The sequence below is a fragment of the Oreochromis aureus genome, linkage group 2 (assembly GCF_013358895.1).
Source record: "Oreochromis aureus strain Israel breed Guangdong linkage group 2, ZZ_aureus, whole genome shotgun sequence".
Lineage (NCBI taxonomy): Eukaryota > Metazoa > Chordata > Actinopteri > Cichliformes > Cichlidae > Oreochromis > Oreochromis aureus.
The window spans coordinates 15,238,599-15,260,766 of NC_052943.1; the positions used below are offsets into that span (position 1 = coordinate 15,238,599).

The 22,168-nt window shown below is 40.8% G+C and overlaps 2 protein-coding genes across 3 annotated transcripts; one reads left to right on the plus strand and one right to left on the minus strand.

Moving 5' to 3' along the window:
* Positions 1 to 3,785: 3,785 nt before the first annotated feature.
* On the plus strand, positions 3,786 to 7,441 carry LOC116317391 (phospholipase A and acyltransferase 3-like). Its single transcript, XM_031736174.2, has 5 exons — positions 3,786 to 3,928; positions 4,412 to 4,484; positions 4,656 to 4,764; positions 4,985 to 5,253; positions 6,697 to 7,441. Exons 2-5 carry the CDS (start codon positions 4,470 to 4,472, stop codon positions 6,817 to 6,819), a joined length of 516 nt encoding a protein of 171 aa, XP_031592034.1. The 5' UTR covers positions 3,786 to 3,928; positions 4,412 to 4,469; the 3' UTR covers positions 6,820 to 7,441.
* Positions 7,442 to 9,050: 1,609 nt separating this feature from the next.
* scyl1 (SCY1-like, kinase-like 1) lies at positions 9,051 to 20,789 on the minus strand. 2 transcript variants are annotated; one of them, XM_031750755.2, is made up of 18 exons: positions 20,542 to 20,789; positions 19,072 to 19,212; positions 18,101 to 18,223; positions 17,791 to 18,017; positions 17,617 to 17,707; positions 16,641 to 16,796; positions 16,266 to 16,424; positions 15,989 to 16,096; positions 15,510 to 15,623; positions 15,248 to 15,403; positions 14,969 to 15,157; positions 13,950 to 14,025; positions 13,539 to 13,748; positions 12,019 to 12,167; positions 11,839 to 11,913; positions 11,192 to 11,503; positions 10,900 to 10,978; positions 9,051 to 10,468 (listed from the first exon to the last, which is right to left on the minus strand). In XM_031750755.2, exons 1-18 carry the CDS (start codon positions 20,647 to 20,649, stop codon positions 10,344 to 10,346), a joined length of 2,598 nt encoding a protein of 865 aa, XP_031606615.1. In that variant the 5' UTR covers positions 20,650 to 20,789; the 3' UTR covers positions 9,051 to 10,343. The 2 variants fall into 2 exon arrangements, with proteins under 2 accessions (XP_031606615.1, XP_031606685.1); XM_031750825.2 differs by lacking the exon at positions 20,542 to 20,789 and having other exon boundaries at positions 18,101 to 18,254; positions 19,072 to 19,202.
* Between the last annotated feature and the right edge of the window lie 1,379 nt (positions 20,790 to 22,168).

The following is a 22,168-nucleotide window of genomic DNA, read 5'->3' on the forward strand; positions in this document are numbered from 1 at the left end:
ACCATTGCTACTTTTAAATTTCATTCCCTGTCATTCCACTTATTTAGATGACTTCTATGATCCTGGTTTTCAATTCATGTTGAATTTAAATTTAATACAGGCCACTCCAAGTGGGATGAAGTCCATCAGGGAGAAATATAGAATAAAATTATATTGAATAAGGATGATTTTTGTAGTTAAAATAAATAAAAAAGATTTTCGTGATGCCGCCAAAGTTTTCATAGGGTGGCAGGCAGTGCAGTGAAAATGTATTTGCTCCCTTCCTAATTTCTTTTTGCATATGGGTATAAATGTTGCAGATCATCCAATATATTCTGATATCAGATAATAAATAAGTACCCAAATTAATTCAAAATGCAGTTTTGAAATTAAAATTTAAATTAATGGCATAAAAAGTCTACCTGGCCCTCTGCGAAAAAGTAATTGCTCCTTTCAAAAAGCAGCACATCATCCCACCATCTAAAGAAACCTATGAACGTGAGAGAAACAGTCAGTGACATCTATCAGTCTGGAACGGGTTAAGAGCAATTTTAAGGCTCTGGTGAACCATAGTGACAGCCACTATCTTCTAAACTTTCTTCTAAACCCAATTCATCCCTCCCACCTACCTCCCTCTCAGACTGTCTTATTGAGATTAGATCCTGGTTCTCCTCCAATTTCCTCAAACTTAACAGTAATAAAACTGAAGTTTTACTTGTCGGTACACTATCTATCTTAACCAAATCCCACAGCTTTTCCATTTACATTGAAAATTCTCCCACCCTTCCCTCCCCCCAGGTTAAGAGTTTGGGTGTCATACTTGATAATACTCTTTCATTCCAGTCTCACATTAATTACATAACCCGGTCTGCTTACTTCCATTTACGTAATATTAACCGACTCCGTCCCTTCCTTACCCCTCATGCTGCTGCCATCCTTGTCCATAGTCTTATTACATCCCGTATTGATTACTGTAATTCCCTCCTATTTGGTCTCCCTAAAGGTCCCTTCATAAACTCCAACTTCTTCAAAATTCTGCAGCTCGGATCATAACCCGTACTCCGTTAAGAGCTCATATTACCCCAGTTCTACAGCAGCTTCACTGGTTGCCCATAGAAGCCAGGATAAATTTTAAAATCTTACTTCTTACATACAAGTGTATCCATAAATCTGCTCCTTCATATTTGTGTGACCTGCTCCATATCACCACTGTTTCCCGCCCTCTCAGATCATCATCTGCTATTCATCTTACTGTTCCGTCCTCACACCTTATTACTATGGGAAACAGAGCTTTCAGTCGCTCTGCTCCCGGCTCTGGAACTCTCTTCCCCTGCACTAAGAAATATTGACTCCCTCTCCGTATTTAAGACACAGCTCAAAACACATCTGTTTAAACTGGCTTATTCGCTTTAATGCTGATTTTATCTGTTGTCACGCTCTGTTTTGTAATTTTAACTTATTTTATGTATATTATGACTACTGTTCCTTTTATTAATTGTGTTTTTTATAAGGTGACCTCGGGTTTCTGAATGGCGCCCTTAAATAAAATGTATTATTATTATTATTATTATTATTATTATTATTATTATTATTATTATTATTATTATTACTATCCATAAATTGAGAAAATTTGGAACAAAATGACTTCATTACATCATCAGCGACTCATTCAGGTCACAAAAGAACCCAGAACAACATTAAAGAACTGCAGGCCTCAATTGAAGTGCAACTTGTTAAGGGGCATTTAACCAAAGGTTAGTGAGCGTGTATGTACAGTGAGGTCTTTTTAGATTCTGTCTCTCACAGTGGAAATGCACATATGCTGAAAATTGTAGACCCCATGATCTCTAAGTAAGAGAATTTGCAAAGTCACGGGGTGATCAAATACTGATTGACCTCACTGTATATATTTGAGGCTGTGTGGATTAAAGATGATCCAAAATATATTCAGACTTGTGCGACCAAATTACCAGGACATTAATAGCCATAGTTGTCACGTTCTACGGGAGCAGACCGTGTGGAGGGTGTTTGGAGGACCGAGGGGTGGACAACAGGAGAGGAGACGGAATTAACTTTGAACAAAAAGCGAGCCTTTTATTGTGGCTGGTGATCATGAACAAAACAAACGAGAGCAAGAGCAGAACAGGAGCAACAACTAAACAGGAACCTAAACTGGGAGGAAACTATGAAAACTGAGATAACTATGATAACTCTAAAGACTCTGACGATGATGACTATGACTGTGAAGACTATGAAAACGTGGTGTGAGGTAACACAGACAACGTGACAACAAACAAAGGGAGACAGAGGTCTGAAATACACACATGAGGTGATCTGGGGAAGTGGAGACACATGAGGACACAGCTGACTAGAATGACAAAGGGGAGAGTAAAACATAAGGAACCAAGAACACAAGACTCTTTCAAAATAAAACAGGAAACATGTGGACACGACATGAGCAACATGAAAACACAGACAGAAAATACATGACACAGACGACTGGGACAGACTCATAACTAAGGAGACATGAAAGGACCTAAACTATACTGCAACTCAAGGCAATAATAATAATACTAAGACTTAACAAGTCACTTGGATGAGTGATGAAACGTTTCTCCCATTGAAAACGCTACGTTCAGATGAACAGAATCAACCTTTTGGTGTTTACCTACCTGGATGACTGAGCATGCATCAAGACACACATACATGATTACATTTTTTTTAAAGTGCAAAGGACACATTTTGAAAGAGTTAGACTGTACACATGAGTTTAAAAACAGCTAAAACCATTAAAAATCTGCTCAGTGACAGGACGTAATTTTTTAGTCATTTTTCTCATTTAATGACTCATCGCTTTACTAAAACAGATGATGAATAACATGAAATATGGCAAAGCAAGCATATATCATTTCAACATTTCTTTTTCCACTTTCACTTTAGTCTGCTGTCTTTACAAGGATGTCACCATCTGCAGCTCACAAGACAGACAGGCTTTACATGGACAGTATTAATTAAGCAAAAACAGCATTCAAGTCGTCCATATCTACAGTTCCCTTCTGTTTAGCAATCCTGCCATTAGCCATCAAGAACTCTAAGCTTATTGCAAAGCCATCCAGTAGGCCAGGCTGGACCTTTAGAAGGGCAAGATCTATCCCCTTGGACGCATGTTTGACACCCCACATCTAAACTACTCCAGCAATTTCCCACTTCCTTCACACTAAAGCAAACGTAGTTTAACGTCACAGTCACGCAATAAATAAAACCTCGTGAAGATTTAGTGCTAAGTTATATTTAAACCGAAAGTGTTGAGGTCGTTAAAGGTTGCGTGGTTGCGTGGTTGGTAGCCATCATGACTGATCTGGGAAAGAAGAAATAGAGGAGGTGGCGGATAATAAAAAGGAAAAAAGGTCAAGTTATTCACTGAAATTAGAGTATAAGGTCAAACACCGGCCAGACCAAAAAAGGTAAAATAAAAACAATAATAATAAAAATAAATAATAACAATATAATATATAAATAATATATAATATAAATAAATTCAATATTTTTAAATTGAATTTTCCGATAATAAAATCACAAATGTATGAAAGAAAGTAAATAAAAAATGTATTTGAAGGTGAAACAAAAGCAGCCGCATGATTACTTCACACGTGATTTTATCACATCATTAAATATTCACGCGTTTTCTCGTAATATTCTTGAACCTTGCTTAAACAATCAGTTATCTTAAAAATCACCTGACGCTTAAAAAAGACAAATAAAATACTACCACGCGTTTATTTTGAAGGGCACTGAGCACGCGCACGAATCAGCTGATCGCTCGCGGGTGAGCTTTTGATGTTTGCGTCGGTGACGTCTCTCATTTAAAAACGAAAGAGATTGAGATCGTTTTGACAACCACCATCAAAACAGAAGAAGGAGAAGGAGAAGAAGAGTCTGGTCGTTGCAGGTAAGGCATTAACCCGATCAAACACCTGCCACAGCTCAGGGTCGCTTGAATGTCGGTGTTAGCTGACGGCTTTTGGGTGATGCAAACACGGACCAGTTCTGGCTAATCTTCGTGTGCGATTTTTAAACACTCTTTGTGCCTTATTTTGATTTATAAGTCTCTAAAAGTGCGAGCTTTTCTCTAACAGACGCTTCTTTGGCGTTTATTTCCACGAGTTATGGCGCAGAGGTTATGCTGACATGTGTCCAGACAGTAAGGTGCCAGTTTATTAGGAACATCAACAATCCTGCAGCTCCTTTTAATTAAGAGGAGCGCTGTTCAGCTCAGTGTCCACTTTGAAGCATCTGGCCCGGTTTGGTGTGCAAAAACATACAGATATTTAAAGTGTTATTATTTATCGGTCTCTTACTTTCATTATGTATCACGTGTGTGCTTAAATCTGATGTGTACTTTGATTTATTTATTTATCTTTAATCCCTACAGCTGAAAGTCGTCAGGAAGTCCAACAACTCGGAAGTTCGCAGACCAAAGACAGGCTGCCATGGCACCAACACTGGTTAGTAAAAGAACTGGATGACATTTATAGCCTCAGAGCTGTTTATTGCATCAAGCTGATTTCTATTTAAAGCGAGTCAGCGTGTCTGCTCGGGTAAAACGTGCTGCAATTATTGCCAAACACACTCTTTTGCAAATTCAAACATTTTTTCCTCCTCTCTTCTAATCCAAGTATGACGAAAAGCCAGAGCTTGGGGATTTAATCGAGATCTTTCGTGGCTCTTACCAGCACTGGGCTGTGTACATTGGCGATGGCTTCGTTGTTCACTTGGCACCACCCTGTGAGTCCCTCCACACACACATACACACACACTGTCTGGACTCCTTCCCTCAAATCCCATCACTGAAAACAAAAAGCAGCTTATTTGAGAGGCCACATGCAGATTCTGTGATGTGGGTTTTCAGGACAGAACACAATGTAAATTATTTGTTGGGTTATGGCACACTCGAAACAAACTCTTGCAATATTCAGCATGTAAACTGAGTGGATTTTGTCCCCAGCTGAGGTCCCGGGTGCTGGCTCCAACAGCATGATGTCTGTCCTAACCGAGAAGGCGTTGGTGAAGAAAGAAGGGCTGTGGGACATGGTGGGAACTGACGAGTGGAAAATCAGCAACAGTTTGGACGACAAGTACGAGCCGCGCTCGCCTAATGTCATTGTGAGGGAGGCCTGCAGGCTGGTGGGCCAGGAGCTGCCGTACTGCGTCTTCAGGAGAAACTGCGAGCACTTTGTCAATGAGCTGCGCTACGGCAAGGCAGAGTCCCGGCAGGTAGGTCCAACCACGTCAATCCTTTGTGTCACTATAAAAACACGAAGTGAGACAAAGCACTGATACACAGACGGTGGGTGAGGCTGGGTGGTGTAAGTTTCAAACAATAGAAATCTTCAGTGAAGAAGGAAAAAAATAGCAGAAAAAGCTGGAACAAATTTACAGAAGAAATAATTCATTTCTTAAAACAAACATGGGGATTAAAGATTCATTCATAGCTATAACTTTGAATCCTCTCATTCTTATTTGACACCAGCTGGGAAATTATCTCTCATACCAAACATTGCTTGTGCCACCCCTCCTGTTTCCTCTGGAGGTTTGCCATCTTCTAAATGATGAATGGCTCAATCAGTTGCAATTAGCTGGATGATGTGTGCAGAAATTTGACATAAACTATGATCGGACTTAATCCACCTCTGTGTCTTTTAGAGGATCAAAATGGGAACAGGTAAATAAAGTTTCAGGGGGTGAAAGAGAGGTACCAAATAATTCTGAAGCATCCACTACAGAAAAAACAAACACCTTGAACATATTTCATTTGTAATTAAATATCAATTAATTTATTTTTCTGTTAGGGATTCAAAGAAGGGTACAAGAGGCTTTCCAGCTTCATACAACACCGAAACATCAAAATGTCACCACATATTTAACAAGGCATTAGTAAAGGATTATGTAAGAAACTAAAGAGAGAGGTAACTGAGTAACAGTGGGAAGGGCTTTTAAAGGGTGGAATGATATCAGTGGAGTCAACGTGCTGCATAAAGTGATAAGAGGAAACTTTTGTGGCCTGGGACATGACAGGGCAGGTCTGTGGATGCTGGTTTTACAATCTTTAGTTAATATTTAAATCTAAGCATCAGTGAGTAAACGTGTAAAGTGTAAAATTGTGTCTGAGCCTGGAAACTAAGTAGACAAAGCTTTCAAACATTAGTGGAATTTGCTTAAAGTGCATTGAACTCCACCCATTACCTTTTCTGAACAAGGCTCTGAGTCAAAATGAAACTTAACAGGCAGTGAAAATGAAACTTTAAACTGCTCCCAGTGCAGGTGAAGCTCAGTAGGAGCGTCAGCTCTTACTGAATCAAGTTCTGCATCCACTTGATTCCTCGTATTCCAACCTTTGTTCATTAAGTATAAACACTCATATGTGTTGTTTCAGGAATGCTTCTTTCAGACACTAAGAACAAATGAACGTCATGATCTTTTAATCAGAAGATGTTTTAACTGAAACCCAGTCCACCCAAAATCTTTTAACAGTTTAAATCGTTTTTTGTTTTTTTGTTTTTTAAGTTGGGCAGCTGTGGACAGTGAGGGGATTTAAATTTTTTTGCTATTTTATAAATTTCAACAAAAAATAAATCATGCTAGCTGCAGATAAAATAAGAAAAAAAATGTGTCTATGCATTTGCATCACCAGCTAAATGATGTATGTTTTCCTTGCAGGTGCGTAAGGCAGGAGAGGTTGCCATGTATGCAGGCTTGGCTGCCGCTGTGGGTGTGGGTGTTTTCGCGCTGGCAGGAGCTCTGTTTGGAGGAAGCAAAAAAGAAAATAAGGAAACACAGTGATGAACCTTGGTCCTCTTTTGTTTTGGGTCTGGATTAGCAGATCACCAGCAAAGCCTAACTGGCGCCTGCCATAATCAGTTGCAGATAAATAACACTGCCTAACTTGCATGCAGTTATCTGTGATTTAGCAGGAAATTTGGATCGGCTTCACCCCTATCTGTCCTTCATGTTGTTTTTGGGGGAAAAATGATGTAAGGCTGGTTAGTTTGTATTTTTGGGGTTGTTTAAAATTTGTACATACAGCACAAGTTTGACAGTTTTTCCTCAGAAGATGAAATATGTGGTTTTCATATCAATGAAATGACTGTGGATAGCTCATGAGGGATGAAGGTTGGAAGGTATTTATAATTATATAATATATAATAACTTTATAAACTCACAAATGGTTTCAAAATAAATGGCGATAGTCAAACATGGGGAGGGAAAATAGGAAGTGCTATAAGTGAATACTCAATATTAAGCTAATGACTATCTATGCTAAGTTATGTAGGATTTCTTAAAAAGAGCAAAAAACCTTATATGATCAACATGTTTCTACATTTCACAGATATATCATGTTACACTGTTCCCCTGATGTTTTACTGTTTGAACAAGTTTTAAATAAATGAATTGTTTGACTCAATGATAGCCTGGAATGTGTGATATAGCATTCTTGTCATTGGACCCATAAATATAGCCTATTACATTAAAGTCCTTGCAAAGGCACCCTGCGCCATTCTAGCACTTCCAGTTCTGTTCCCCCCTGAAACCAAATGAAGCTTTCACAAAGGAAAAGTCTATGATCTATGTCTAGGATGAACATGACTGCACAGCATTTTTAATTCCCACATCTGTACTAGTTCTTGACTGACTAATGACTTACCTTTCAGGGACACTTACAAGCTCTGCAAACTTTGAATATAGTGGAAACGACCATGAAGAAAATGAAGCAGAGGTATTTTCTGAGAAAGAGACACTTTTTTTGTGCTATTTTTCAGTTTTGCACAGAGAGAAAATATTGTAGGGAGTGACACATTATATGTGTGTTATTGTTGATTGTGGCTCAAAAAAGCTCTGCCATCTATGGATAAACCAGTGAGAGCAGCAGCTCTATATAAAGACTTTAAGAATACACAAACTTTCTCATAAACCTGTAGCATTTCCTAAGCAAAAGAAGTGGAGATACAATATTTTGGGCCTGTACACGGTAACTGAACCTGTCAGCATCGTCCACGTGCCCCACTTTATCTCACAGAAGTGCAGCTTTTGCCCCACACTTAACCTTGTTGGTATCTGGCCTCCCTATGTTGATCTAACAAATGGTCATATTAGTCCAATGTTGGAAATGATGTCTCTCACAATTATTTAGGTCTTGCTCTGCAGTCTGGTTTAACTAAAAATTTACTTGTGACAGGAATGTCACTCCAGATGAAATCTGTAAAAAAAAACAAAAAACGAACTCCCACCTCACCCCATCAGAATCAGCTGATTTTTAAACTATAGCACTTTTTCCCCAGCACTTGTGAACACAGCTAGATGCAATTTAATCTCTATTAAAAATAATGATAGTACCCTTCAAAGTGTTCATCAAAATCCATCTTTTATCACATAAATTTTCAGAAAACAAATAAAACATCCAGGGTAAGAGTGCTTGTTTCTGCTACTCTATGTCACAGACACGAAACTACTGAAACTGTGCAACACCATCCCCACCAGTGACAACGTAGTCCAGCAATCAGTCATGCAGTAGTGTTAAACTCTAACTTTCTAGTCGTTCTTTTAATACATGCGATCCCTCCATCTTACCGTGGGAGGCCTTCAATGATTAGCGATCGGGAAAAAAAAAAAAAAACCTGTTCTGAAGATGTTGGTTTTAGGTTTTGAAGCTTGTTTATAACAAATGTCACACAGCTATCTCCTACAGCTGTGAAATTATTGGGGTTTAGAAAAGCATCGGAAATAACAAATTAACACATTAGCAAAGAATTTAATAATTTAAACTCGTTATAAATCGAGGACAGGAAAGCAAAATTTTGCATGGCTCATTAAACATACTGAAGTTATTGTATGCTTAAAAAAATAATAATGATTAGGTGATTATGTGGGAGTCAGGTGGTAACCTTTCTCAGGTTTCACTCATTTCATATGAGATGACCTTTTATATGAGCAAACAAAGAAAGCAGCAGGTGTTATCAGAACTCACATTCCAGGTACAAACACACTCACTAACCTTGAAACACAGGAAGACAAGCATAGAAGAAGAAACTTTATTTATTCTTTAATTAATACGTCAGAATAGCTCACATGCTACATGATTTGTTTTCTTAGTAAAACATCCGGATTTCTTTAGACTAATGCAGCGTAGTCCCCTTCATAACTGGACCCAACCAACCAAAACCCGGATTTCAGATCCAGTGGTGATGGGTTCGGATTGTGTCAACTGGCTCATCCATAAGACGTCTGGCTCGAAAGACCAAACCTAGAAATACCATATCCGACCCAGACAGGCCACACAGGGTCACGCTGTAAGCTTTAATGCGTTCCAGGTCCGCTTTTCAAGTGGCTGTTTAAATGTGGAGTTATTGATCCCGTCAATTAATTAAAGGCACAAATACTAAAATCAAAAGTATAAAAAGGTTCCCCTTCACCTATACCAAACCATATATTGCCTAAAATGACTTGGTGGTAAACAAGTGATTCCAAAAGGTGATCATAAGCATTACAGACGATTTCACATAGCCTCCACCACAAGGCTACAAAGTCACCTGATTTTGCCCTGAAACCACCGGATTTGCATCTTTCTATGTCCCAGCTCCTCCAAAGTGCATGTTTATCATTTAAAGATCTCTAAGCAGTCACCTGTGTTACCTGTCGGGTCACTTCTGTAAAATACAGTGTTGCATGTGCAAAGTAAATTCAGCACGTTTGTAATTTCTTGCCATGAAGCCTTTTGTTAGGCCACACAATACACAGTGCATGCATGGACTTATTCTTAGTCTGTAACTGAACTAAAACATTCGAAACCACAGTGTGTGTGTGTTTATGTGTGAGTGTACGAGTGTGTGTGTGTTCACATGTACTGAAAAACAATCAGCACAACAATACATGTGTGAAGAAAAATTCTATTATATATATATATTTGTGTTTTTTTTCTTCTAAAAAAAGTCATTTTTAAGACAGGATGCACCAGTTATGTACATATAGTTTACAAGAGCAACTGTGGGAGTCATGAATAAAAAATAAAGAGGGGGACATAGTCTGAAACCTGCTCAGGCCTCTGCTGCAGGGGGTGCTGCTCTGTGGTGCGTCATGCCTCTCCAGATTTCCTCTCTGTCTCCATCTTTTATCTGTGTCAGTTTTTTTTTTCCCAGGAACAAAGACAAAAAATCCCCAAACTAAAAGTCGTCCAGAGGGAAGGTTCTCCTCTTCCTTCTCCATTTAAGCGACTGTTCAGTTTTCTTTAATGCTGCCACTTCTTTCTGGTCCTTAACTTGTGGAATGTGGAACCTTGATCCGCTGCTTTGTGCCGCTCGGTTAGGTCCTCATCAGTCCAGCTTGCGCGCGCCCAGTTTGAGAGGACCTTTAGCAGCTTTTCGTTCCGCCCGTTTCGCCTCCAGTTCCTTCCTCCTCTCCTCGCGTTTCTTTTTGGACAGCTCTGCCTTGCTGAGACCTAAGTGAAAATAAAACCAGAATGTCAATGACATCGTAGCTCAGGAGGCACATGATCGATCACAATTCACATGATACTGCTTGTAAAACAAAAAAAAATGTGACCTTAGCTCTGAGAGTAGTTTGACTAAAGACCTATCAGCTGATCATTGTGAGCAAATTTCACTAAAATCAGACTAATGATCTAGGAGGTGTCATTCTTATGAATTGTGGACAGACACATGATGGATTTTTCACTGGTCCTTTAGCCAAATGAGCTAAAAATAAAGGGGCAGCTCTATGACTTATTACTGCAGGTCTTCATTTTTAGAAGCCTCACAGGAGACGCTAAAAATGCCCGACTGAAAGGAGGTACGAAGTGATTGGAGTCTCTACAATCAGGCCAATCCAGGGTCTCATTTCTGATTAAGGTAACCTCACTGTTGGACTTACCCTGGCTTCCATCTACCGACTCCCAGCTCTCCTCAGCTCCCCAGTCTCCTGTCGCCTCTGCGCCCCAGCCATCTCCAGACTATCGTTGAGAAAACAACACAAACAGTTCTCTGTTATTCAAACCTAGTTCAAGCCAATGTGCAATTATTGAGGGAAAAAAGATGTAATTTAGTTCTTTACAAATAAATAAGACTTTCAAGTCACAATCAAAAGTGCACCTAACACTCCGTTGTTCTTTTTTCCCTCAAATCTAAAAACCAACTTCTGTATTTTTGGCTCACTGCGCTCTCACCGTGGCCACAGACGTGCTGGCTGTGTTTCTCTGGGACACGCTGGCGAACAGATCGTTCTGACTGGCGCCCTTTGTCGTGCTGTCCCAGTTGTACTCGCTGGCTAACCGCACACCTTCGGGCAGGGGCAGCGTTTTAGTGGCCGAGCTTGTGTCGGTCTCCTCCTCCCCCCAGTCGTTCCCCCAGCCTTCCTCGCCTGCAGAGCTCTGACCCTGACCTTCTTTCTCGTTGGACCAGCTGTCATCGGCGTCCCAGCCTGAGCTCCAGTCGGAGCTCTGCTTTTTCACCACCATGGAGGTGGATGAGCGGCTCGCCTGCGTCACAGAGAAGAAAACTGAAATGAGTCCAGCTGCTGATTTTGATTTTTCCACATCTACATACACCCACTAGATGTGATCAATTATTGTTTTGGTTTTTTTACAGCGGAGAAATTTTTTTTTAACATTTGTTTTTAATAACATATACAAGTATATATTATAGGTAAATGGGAACCTTTCAAGTCAACAGACTATACTAGGAGGATTAATAGTTTAATATGACTCACAGTAATCCAACAATATCAGCAGTGCTCACAGCATTAGAGGAAGTAGAATGAGCACAAAAGGAATGACTGTCAAATAACTGCAATGCTTAGTATCTTCCGTCTGACCTTCTTTTTGGATGAACTCATTCCCGACCAGTCGGTGCTCCAGTCATCAGGCTCAGTCTGCGCTTTCTCTGGCTCCTTTGAGGAAACGTGCAGTCGATTTATGTGATTTCAAATTATAATTATGTGAGACCGTAATCTTCCATTTATGCGCAATACATATCTTAATTATTTTCTCCCTACCTCCAAACTTCCCCAGTCCTCCTCATCATCCCAGCGGTCTCCTACAGGCTCATCATCGTTGTCTCTTACTTCAAGAGTCTGTGATTGGTTGGCACGACTAGAGTCACCGTGGTGAGTCAGGGAGGCTTGTTGATTTTTGTCTTGAGAACCTGAGATTGAAAGAAACCTTTTAATGTGAGACACTGATTCGAGGCACTGATTTGTGTGGGAACATTTAATAAATTAAAGAATAGTAACTGTGATACAGAGGCCGTTATTCTGCTGCTACACACAGGTTTTAAACTGCTAAGCAGAGCTCTGCTATAGCTTTTCATATTTATAACCATACGTATACATCTTCATAGCCTGTACATACTTATAGCTATAGTAAATTGATAACATAACATAATACCGTGTACATTGTAACACATCTATAATAGATCTATAATCTGTTATATATCTATATTATTGCGAAAGCACTTCTGGATGGATGCAAACTGCATTTCGTTGCCTTGTACTTGTGACATGTGCAATGAATTCTATTCTATTCTATGAGATCCACTGACTTGCCTGAAGTTACAGATGTATCAAAGCACAATGCAGGGACTCCAGCAACACCTAAAGGGAAGAGGAACAACTTTATTGACTGACCAACGCGTTTCGGCTTGTGGCCTCATCAGGGTCATCTGAAGGTCACAAGCCAAAATGCGTTGGTCAGTCAATAAAGTTGTTCCTCTTTCCTTTAAGTGTTGCTGGAGCCCCTGCATTGTGATTTTTTTCATCCTCTCCACGCACCCCGGAAGCTGGTGAAGTTGTACCAGAAATTTTAGCTGAGATCTATCAAAACAGGCAGAATATGCACTCTGGACACACCTCTCTGAGTGAGTTTAATTAGCTAAAGTGATAATAGGTTGCCTCAACTGATGCTGCAACCACGAGACCTGGAAAACTTCTCACATGCGGGAAGAACTTCAGACCCTGGGAAAAAAAGCTCTGAAACTTGATAGGAGCAATTTCTGAGTGGAATTTGAGGCTTTGCATCCATCCAGCCTATTTCCAGCCGTTTTTGATTTCTATTTTGTTCAACTGGTGTAAACTAGGTTCATAAGTAGCATCACCTGACGTCATTCTTCTCAGATATGGAGAAAGAGTAAAAGACGCATTGGGAAATAATCTTGGGATCAAACCCAGAACCACACCTACATGAATGGAGACTTGTGAAACCTGTGGTTACTACAAAAACACCAAAAACTCAGAAAGCTATTTGTGCGAGTTAGCTTTCTCCCACATGATAATTAAAGGGTCAAAACACAGATTCTTAGATCTGTATTGCCAGATGAAGGCCTTGTATTATAAAAGGAAGCTGACACCCTCCAGCACCAGCAGTCCCACTAATATAGACCCATACACTTATTCCAGTGTTGAGATTCTTCAGATGATTCTGTTTAGATTAAATATACATGTTAGTGTATGTAAATCTTTATTTAAAAAAAAAAAAAGAAGAAGAAGAAAAAAGGCGGGGTGCTGTGGTTCCACCTCACCTGTTGCAGGTGCTTCATCACTGGCACTAGGGGGAGTAGTGGGGCTGGTGGCGTTAGCGGCAGGTCCGCCTCCCTCAGTGCCTGTACCCCCCTCTGTCCCTGGAGCATTGCGGATCAGCTTAGAAGTGAGCGAGCTCATGCCTGTCACAGCCCAGCCAGCCCAACTGGACGAGGCACCTGCAGGCTGAGCGCACGATGCTACGTCCTTTTCTGCAGGACACACAGAACAGAGTATTGTTACATTTAGGTTTTCATATAAAATGTGTCTATCAATTCCATTACAAACATCTGAGATAGTTACGGGATTATTTGTTTCCTTTTCTCAAACTCTATTCATGGTAAAGAAACAAATACACAGCATGGAGTTTCTAGTTTGAGGGAAGATTTTCAGTGCGGTTTACAGTTACATACCGATCTCAGCTAGCTTGCTGGGATCTTCTGACACAGTCTCTAGTTTGGAAAGGAAACTCTTCATGGCTTTGAATGCCTGACAGGGAGAAAGAGACAGGCAAAATTAGAGGTTCAGAACAGCACCAAGACATGTAGACATCCCAGTCTCAGCAAATACTCCCTTCTTGCACTGGTCATGTTGACAAATGTGACTGAATTAACAAAATCTAAAACCGTAAAACTATATTTTTATTTTAGTTTTGTGCCCAATATGGTTTCAACTAATGTTATTTTTTTCTAAAGTCTATTTTTAATTCAATGGTATTTAACTGAAATGTTCTTGCACATTTTATTTTTAGTTAAATGCTGTAAGATTGATAACACCACCACCACTGCTGGTACACATTCCTCAGCATCAACCGCTGGTTTGTATGCAAGTCTTCAAAACAGCTGTAAGATCGAGGATCAAAAAGACTGCAAATAAATTTAAAACATTGTTGGCATAGTTACAGATAAAACTAAGGAACACTACAAACCAAAGCAAGAGTACAAGCTGTGAGAAACCATGAAGCCATATCTCCAGCAGTCAAATACCTGATTCACTGTGAGTTTTTATAGTCATTATCTAGACTTTTGTTTCTGTAATTTCAGGTCATCACATTTTTTATATGTTGTAAGCACAAAAGAGCACCTTTTTAAATTAATTTGTTTTATTTTGTCTTGTGAATTCCTGCTTGATGTACTTTATTGTTGCTATGATTAGCCATTTGTGAAAAACCTCCGTGTGCAACTGATGTTTAAAAAAAAAAAAGGTTAAAATAATACATTTCAGTTCATTCTGATTTTTTGGTATACAAAAAATAATACTGAATGGTCGATTTGAATGAGTATACCAGTGCAACTGTAGGCAACATATGGCCAAAAACAACATTTGTTTTTGAAGGTTATTTAAACATATTGCAATATATATTGTGTATCTTGATATAGCAAAAAATATATATATTGTGATATTCGATTTTCCTCACATCACCCAGCCCTACCTGATCCCTGACGCTCTTATCGGGGTCAACAGTAACGGCACACAGGGTGGGCAGGATACGGGCAGCAATCTCCGTTACACTGTAGTAGTTGTGTGTAGCGGCAAAGCCCAGCACGCCAGCAGAGCGTGACGCAGGGAACGGGTCCTTTGTGGCTCGAGAGAAGGCAGAAATCAGAACGCGCTGTCGAGTCTGTGAACAGAGAGGCAATTAAATTCTTTACTGAGCACTGATCTCAGTCTTTCTGTTTTTTAAGTTTTACACAGTGCGGGTCTGCCTTACCCCGGCGTTGAGGTAGGAGGCGATTTTTCCCAGGCAGACGGTGGTGTTGCATCGGATTGGGCCTTGTTCATCTCTAGCCTGGAGCCGGGCAAAGTGACGCATCAGTTCCTGGTTCAGGTTGGTCTCATTTAGCTTCGGAGCCAGCAGCAGCATAGACTAGGGGGGGGGAATCATATTTAGGATGTTATCTACCATGTGCTATATGCCCAAAGTATGAGATAACACCTGTTAGATTGTGCTTGTGTTTAAGTGTGAAAACTACCTTCACAGTCTGTTCCCTGATGGCAGGGTTTGTGTCTGTGAAGCCGTGAACAACATGAGGGAAAATCTGGGAATTCACTGCAGCCTCATTCAAATACTGAATGAATTGCTCCATCTGAGAAAGACAGAGACAGCGTTATGGTGAGTAAAAGATAAATGGTTTTATTCTTTAATACAGAGATAAAAACAGCCGGACAGGCATGTGATTAAAAAACTGTTATGTTTTACTTTACTTTTAATTAATGTTTCTCTTTCCATGCTATAAATAACATATCATAAAATTAAATATGAACTCTATATTAAAAAGGAAAATAAATAAGAACACTGTCTCTGCAATATTCACCCTAATCACTGAAAAATATCTGAAACTAGTCAATATTTAAAAAAAAACAGAACTGTTTTGTGCAGAACTTGTTTGTTTTTTTTAAATCTTACACATGATGTAAAGATTACGTCTGCAAGCAAAAGAATTTTACACACCTGCTGCAGAAGTCGTATCCTCATAGCTCGGTCTGTGGAGGAGAACATTTTCACAATGACAGGGATGATTTTCTGCTGGTACTCTTCTGCTGACAGGAATTTTCCCACCTAGAAAAACAGGGGAAGAGAGAGAGATTGAAGAAAAATAAGTGTACAGATATAGCTACAGTCATGTCATTTTCAACTTGTCTCGAGAATGTTTTTACTGATGATTATTGTCTGCTTCACTTTCTGTTTCTAATTAGCGTCTAAAGTCACCTTGGGAGTTGGGATTTACCTTGAAGAGCGGTGTGAGGACGACAGCGCCTGCATTGCCAAACTCAAAGGCGGTGAGCAGCTGAGGCAGGACTTTGTGCTTACAGAAGTCTTCAGGAAAAGAATCGAGATTGTCACTCAGATCCTGGAAGAACTGCTGCTTCTCGGCTGGCTCCTTGATCTAGAAAGGATCGTTTTAAAGAGATCATCTAATTTCTGCAATAGACGCTTGGACTAAAGCAAGGCATGGGGTCCAATTTAAGCTTGTTTAGCCAAATGACATCAATCTGTTCGAGACTTTGATTAATTTCAACCTTGGTTTTAATACTTCATGCTGTGACTTGACTAGAATCTTTTTATTGTAGTTGTAACACAAACAAAAGTCTTTGTGTAAGACCTGAATCTCTTCCAGGAAAAGGTTGCTCTCCACAAAGCTGTTACTCAGGAATCCCCCTGGGGCTCTACAGTTCTGGAGAAAGCGAGCAGGGTTTGGCCGAGTCCGTGGGTTGGCTCCAACCAGCTCACAGTAATGGGGAACCAGAACCTTGGGGATCTGTGGGAACAGAAAGAAAGAAAACAAACTTGACTGTATACCTTTTTTTTCATATGACAAAGAAAAAATCTCTTCAGCTGTCAGTGAACCTATGAAGCAACAGCACATTGGATTCCTTGCATTAAGGCACTAAGACTAAAGATCGCAACGAGAGATCACATTTCCTTCATTAGAGCTTCTCCTCGCAGGCCCCATCATATCTTAAAGACCTCATTAACACACTATTCTGACAGAGCACTCAAAGCGCACAGGATGCAGAGCCTTCAGCTATTAGGCCCCTCTCTCATGGAACATGCTCTCTATTTTTGGATTGGGCTTAAAACATAAATTCTTGAAAAAGCTTAAAATTAGGGTTGGATCAGGCGACGCGGAACTATCGCTTATTTATGCCGCTATAGGCTCAGATTGTTAGAGAGCTTCCCATGATGCACTGAGCACTCCACTCCAGTCATGTTTGCCAGCCATTAACTTTTGTTTCCTCTTTCCTGTGGTTTGCTTCTTGTCCTGTTTTCACAGTTCTTCCTCCCAGATGCCAGCAAACGCGGGTTCATATTAGATCATCAGATTCTTGGGTTTCTTTCCAATTGATCTTAACTATGACATATGTATTATTTAAGGGTCCTGCTAACCCTCTATGTGTTCATTTTATTGCTGCTGCTTCTTTATATAAGCAGAATCATGTAATTTCCTTTAAACAACAACCATCATAATCTAAATATTTCTAAAAGCTGTATTTTTCTTAAATAAGCGCATGCACTCCAAGGAGCAAGGACAATATTTAATAAAAAGGCTTTTGGATAAACAGCAATTGAAGACAAACCTTTCCCAGGGAACGGAGGGAAGAAGTACGTGGCAGTGGCCCGTTGAACACCTCCCAAATCAGGCAACCTAATCGCCACACCTCTCCTGCCCTGTAACAAAAATACACACAGGTCAATGCAAAAGGGTGCAGCCAAAGAGCACCAGGTAGTTTTTCTCTAAATGTCACACTCACCATTTCTCTCCACTGCTGTTAGACATCTCCGGTGGGTCATATTTCTCCATGTCTGGGTAAACTGCCTTTGGTGCGGGGAGCGAGACCCCACTTGGGTCTCCCTGCTCAGGGGCCACATGGTCGAGGGCTCCTAGTTTCCACTCTCCAGCTCGATCCACAAAAACAGCCGATATGCCCAGGTTGTTATGGAGCAGATGGCAGTCATTGATGAGAAAACTTAGAGCTTTCTGTAAGCAAACAGAGGTAGAGACGGTGAGAAACGACTAATAGAGGACAGCTGCCACAAACAGCTCAACTCTCCTTTCCTTACCACTATCTGGTGGAGTCCCCATGAGATCTCCAGTTCCCCAACACCACCCTTCTCTGCCCGTGCCTTCAGATGGACTGCCAGGGGTGTAACCTGCTCAGTAACCAGGTAGAGGCTCTTCTCTGTCTGTAACAACCACACCAAGCTCATCAATCAACTAAGAAAGGAAAAAAATAAAAGCAAAACTATACTTGAAAACTATTCTATGTCACTGCATTAAAGAGTAACTTGACATAGGAAAACAGCTTTTCCACACACCAGTTTTTGCATTTATCCATCATATGCACAGCACATTTATACATCACAGCATTTTTCCATCAGATCTCTATTAAAAACATGCTATAAATTAATACTAAATTTACTGAATATTGGAGAGTTCAGATCACAGATATTTTAGAAGAAAAAGCGACTACTATTGCTTTGCTGGATATTTGATTATGTACCAGTTCATTCACGTGCTCTGTTCTTGTCTACTGACTGTATTTCCTCTGCTTGATTGTATCGTTTTCCAACCTTGTCATTGTGTACTTTCATTGCCAGGTGTCTTTGTGAAAGATGTTTCCTCTCAAAAGACTTCCTGGTTAAATAAATGATTAGCTAATGCTGTACGGTTTGCTGGTCATATTCCTTGGACAGATTCTCCAGATGAAAGGGTAAAATCATATTCTTAGTTGAGCTAATAGTGAATAGTGTATCAATTATACTCTCATTAAAATCCAAAGAGAAAGCTGTGTAATTGTCTGCTACTTCACTCACTATAACTACTACAAAACTACTACAAGCCTACAGGAGCCTATTCCCACTCACCTCTGTCTTAATGTTTAATATGCAGAGAAGAGCAGATGACGGAAATGAGACACAACTAATTATATGACAGTTACAGCAAAACATGGAATCTCAGCTCTAAATATCAAGAAAAGTGTGTTTAAAGAAAAGTGGTTTCTGTTAAATTTAAGTCACAATAAAATACATACCTCCAACCCATCAACATAGGCCAGGATGTTAGGGTGACGCAGGGTCTTCATACGCTTGAAGGCAGCTTTGGCGAGCTGGGTCTGCTGCTCTGTGCCCTGAGCCACCTCGTATACAAACACAGACACTGGCTCTCCAGTGGTCTGAGGAGAAAGATTGGAGTAAGAGCAGCAAGTTATAATTACTCCATCACTCTTAATTAAGTCAATATTTTGCGGGTGTAGTCCAAGTCTAAAATTTTACTCCAACTTGAGTATGCATGTTACTAACAGACATCACTACTTGCATGCCATTTAATTTTGTGTCTCTCCAGTATTTTCTGTTTTACCCTGTTCTCTTTATACTCTACTTTATCCATTCTCTTCTCTTTTTCTTCAGCTTTAACTGATCATGGCAGATGGCTGCCCCACCCTGAGCCTGGTTCTGCCGGACATTTCTTTCTTCACACTGTAGCCAAGTACAGCACACAGGCGATCATCTGATTGCTGGGTTTTTTCTCTAATATCATAGGGTCTTTACCTTACATTGTAAAGCACTTTGAGGCCACTGTTGTTGTCATTTGGCGCTATACAAATAAAACTAAATTAATCTGAAGTAAAGCTATCCTCTGCAAACAGACTACTCCCATTTTCCTTCCATTGTAATATTTCACTGGTGTTATAGATTTACAGGTAATATTATCATAGCTATATTTAAGCAATTATAATGGGAAAAAAATCTACATTCACCCTACAATCAAAATTCCAGAAATTAGGGTAAATTATGTACTAGCTTAATTTACACCAACGCTCCCATTTTATCGGACTGATGTGAACAGTATGGTGGCCTTACATCTGTGCTGTATTAAATATAGATATAAATGTAGCCATCGTGCAGAAAATATTACCAGTAAGCAGCAACTGTCAATATGTATACAGAATTCTGAAACAAAGACATTTAATGTGACTGAGGATGATGAAAGTAGGAAGTTTGGGCTCGGCTGCCCGCGGTAAAGATGATGACACTGAGATTATAGCTTTCCGCTTCTCGGTGATAATAATGAAGCAGTGGGTTATATGCAGTGCTGTCTGCAGTTAAGACGGAATCTTTTATTCCTGAAATAAAGCATTAACTTTAAAACAGCTCAAATAAGAGCCGTTACTCGGCTAAAACGGGTGACGTGGCGAGAAATACGTGTCTGCCTCCGGGGGTAAACAAAAAGCCTGAGCTAGGCTAGTCAGCGACAATTATCAGACAGACAGACCAAGCAAAACATAAAAAATAAAAATAAAAAAAATACATGACTACCAAGACTGACTGATTGAATGAATGAATGAATGAAAAACACCCGAAAAACGCTAACAGAGCTGACATTTAATCTGAAGGCTAAATCAAGCTCTAAAGCTGACTTGTCAGCTTATTGGCAGGCCCCATAACCGAGCGAGCTAACGCTGACTGCTACTGCATCAGCAGCAGCAGGCTGCCGCTTTTACCTTTCGCTTTCCCCGGTGTAGAGTCCATATTCCGGACTTTTCTTGGCTGTCTGGGAGAAGTTCATACGCAAAGTCTTTCACGGGATCCCTAGCGAAAAAGGACCACATCTCCCCTTAGCTCCGCACTTCATCAAACAAACAGCGACAGGTGAACTACACAGTGCAGCTAGCTAGCGACTGGCACGGATGTAAAATGACTCCGCGGAAACGTCGTTTCTGCCTATTAGTTCCACAAGAAGTTACGCTTACTCAGGTTGCTGTGAAAAAAAAATATATAAAAGACTTAATTTATTATGTATAAATTCCCCTCACTCGTTCTCTCACTAAATTAAAGCCTCAAACTGAACTTTGGGTAGTAATAAAATAATGTCGATGAAAACAACGTCACCTGTCCAAAAAACGTTTACAATACGTGTAGCAAAATATAAACTCAAACGAATACTTTTCTATTACAAATTAAAACGTGCTTCACAGGGGTAATAAGGGCAATAAAGTTAATTTTTCCATAAAAATATGTGTTCTTAGACATGCCTTAAAGGAAGTTACTGACCATGCCAAGCTGATTTCCTTGGTCAGAATCAGAGCCATCTACCGCTAAATCAGTTTGACTTTTAAGATCTGATAAGTATGAAAAAAAACAAAAAAAAATCAAAAGTCAAAGCTGACATCCTTACTCAGCGTATGTCTCTGATATATTTTTTATAAGATAATTTTTTGAGTGTTGCCTTTTATTAGATGCAATGAAAATGTGAAGAGAGCAAGTAAACGTAGTGCACCTTTTTCAGCTCAGACAGGACTTGGACCGTAAAGCTCATCTGTTAAAAACAGAACAAATAGGGGCTCTGTTGGCTCTTAGGTGACGGTTTCCTCGTGGCTGCGTGCAGCGGGGCTAGGGGAGGGTCTGTGCTGACGGACGTGGGTTACTGACCTGGTAGCCTGGCTGCCCCTGGGTGGGTCCGGGATGGGCGTGAGGTTCTGGGGGCGCTCCGTCTCTGGGCTGGGGCCCTGGCCAAGCCTCAGGGCTTGGGTCCTGGTTGGTGTGTTGCCGGGGTTGTGGGCGGGTGGGTGTATGGGGGCCCAGTCCTGGCGCGGGGTGCCGCCTGTGCATCGAACCACCTGGGGGGCTCTTCAACTGGTGGGGGAGGTTGTCAAATCCTGCAGGAGATTTCCTCTCTTCAGGAACTCTCTCTGCAGGAGGGGGAGATACAGGAGAGAGGTGGAGGAAGATCTCAGCCTGGGCGTCTATTGTCTTGTGTAGTCTGGAAGATGAGTGGATGATGGGGTGGGTGCAGTTTTCTCTGTGGTGGGGTCGGGTGGACTGTCCCGGGCTCTGTGGGGCTGGGCGGCGTTGCTGCACTGGGCCCCGGTCCGGATGGGCCTGGGCCCCCTTTCCTGGCGGGTTGCAGAGTATGGGGTGCCTACTGGGGTCAGCGGGGAGCTGGCCCCAGGAGGGGTCACTGCCCCTCCCTTCCTTCCCTCCCCATCTCCAGCTGCCTCCCTCTTCCCGCTCCACCACAATCACCCACACATGCAGGGCCTTGGGGTAGGGGTGTGTCACCAGGGTGCAGAGGAGACATCCCCCCCCTCTGTCCCCTTCTGGCTGCCTCTGCCTCAATTTTATCCCACA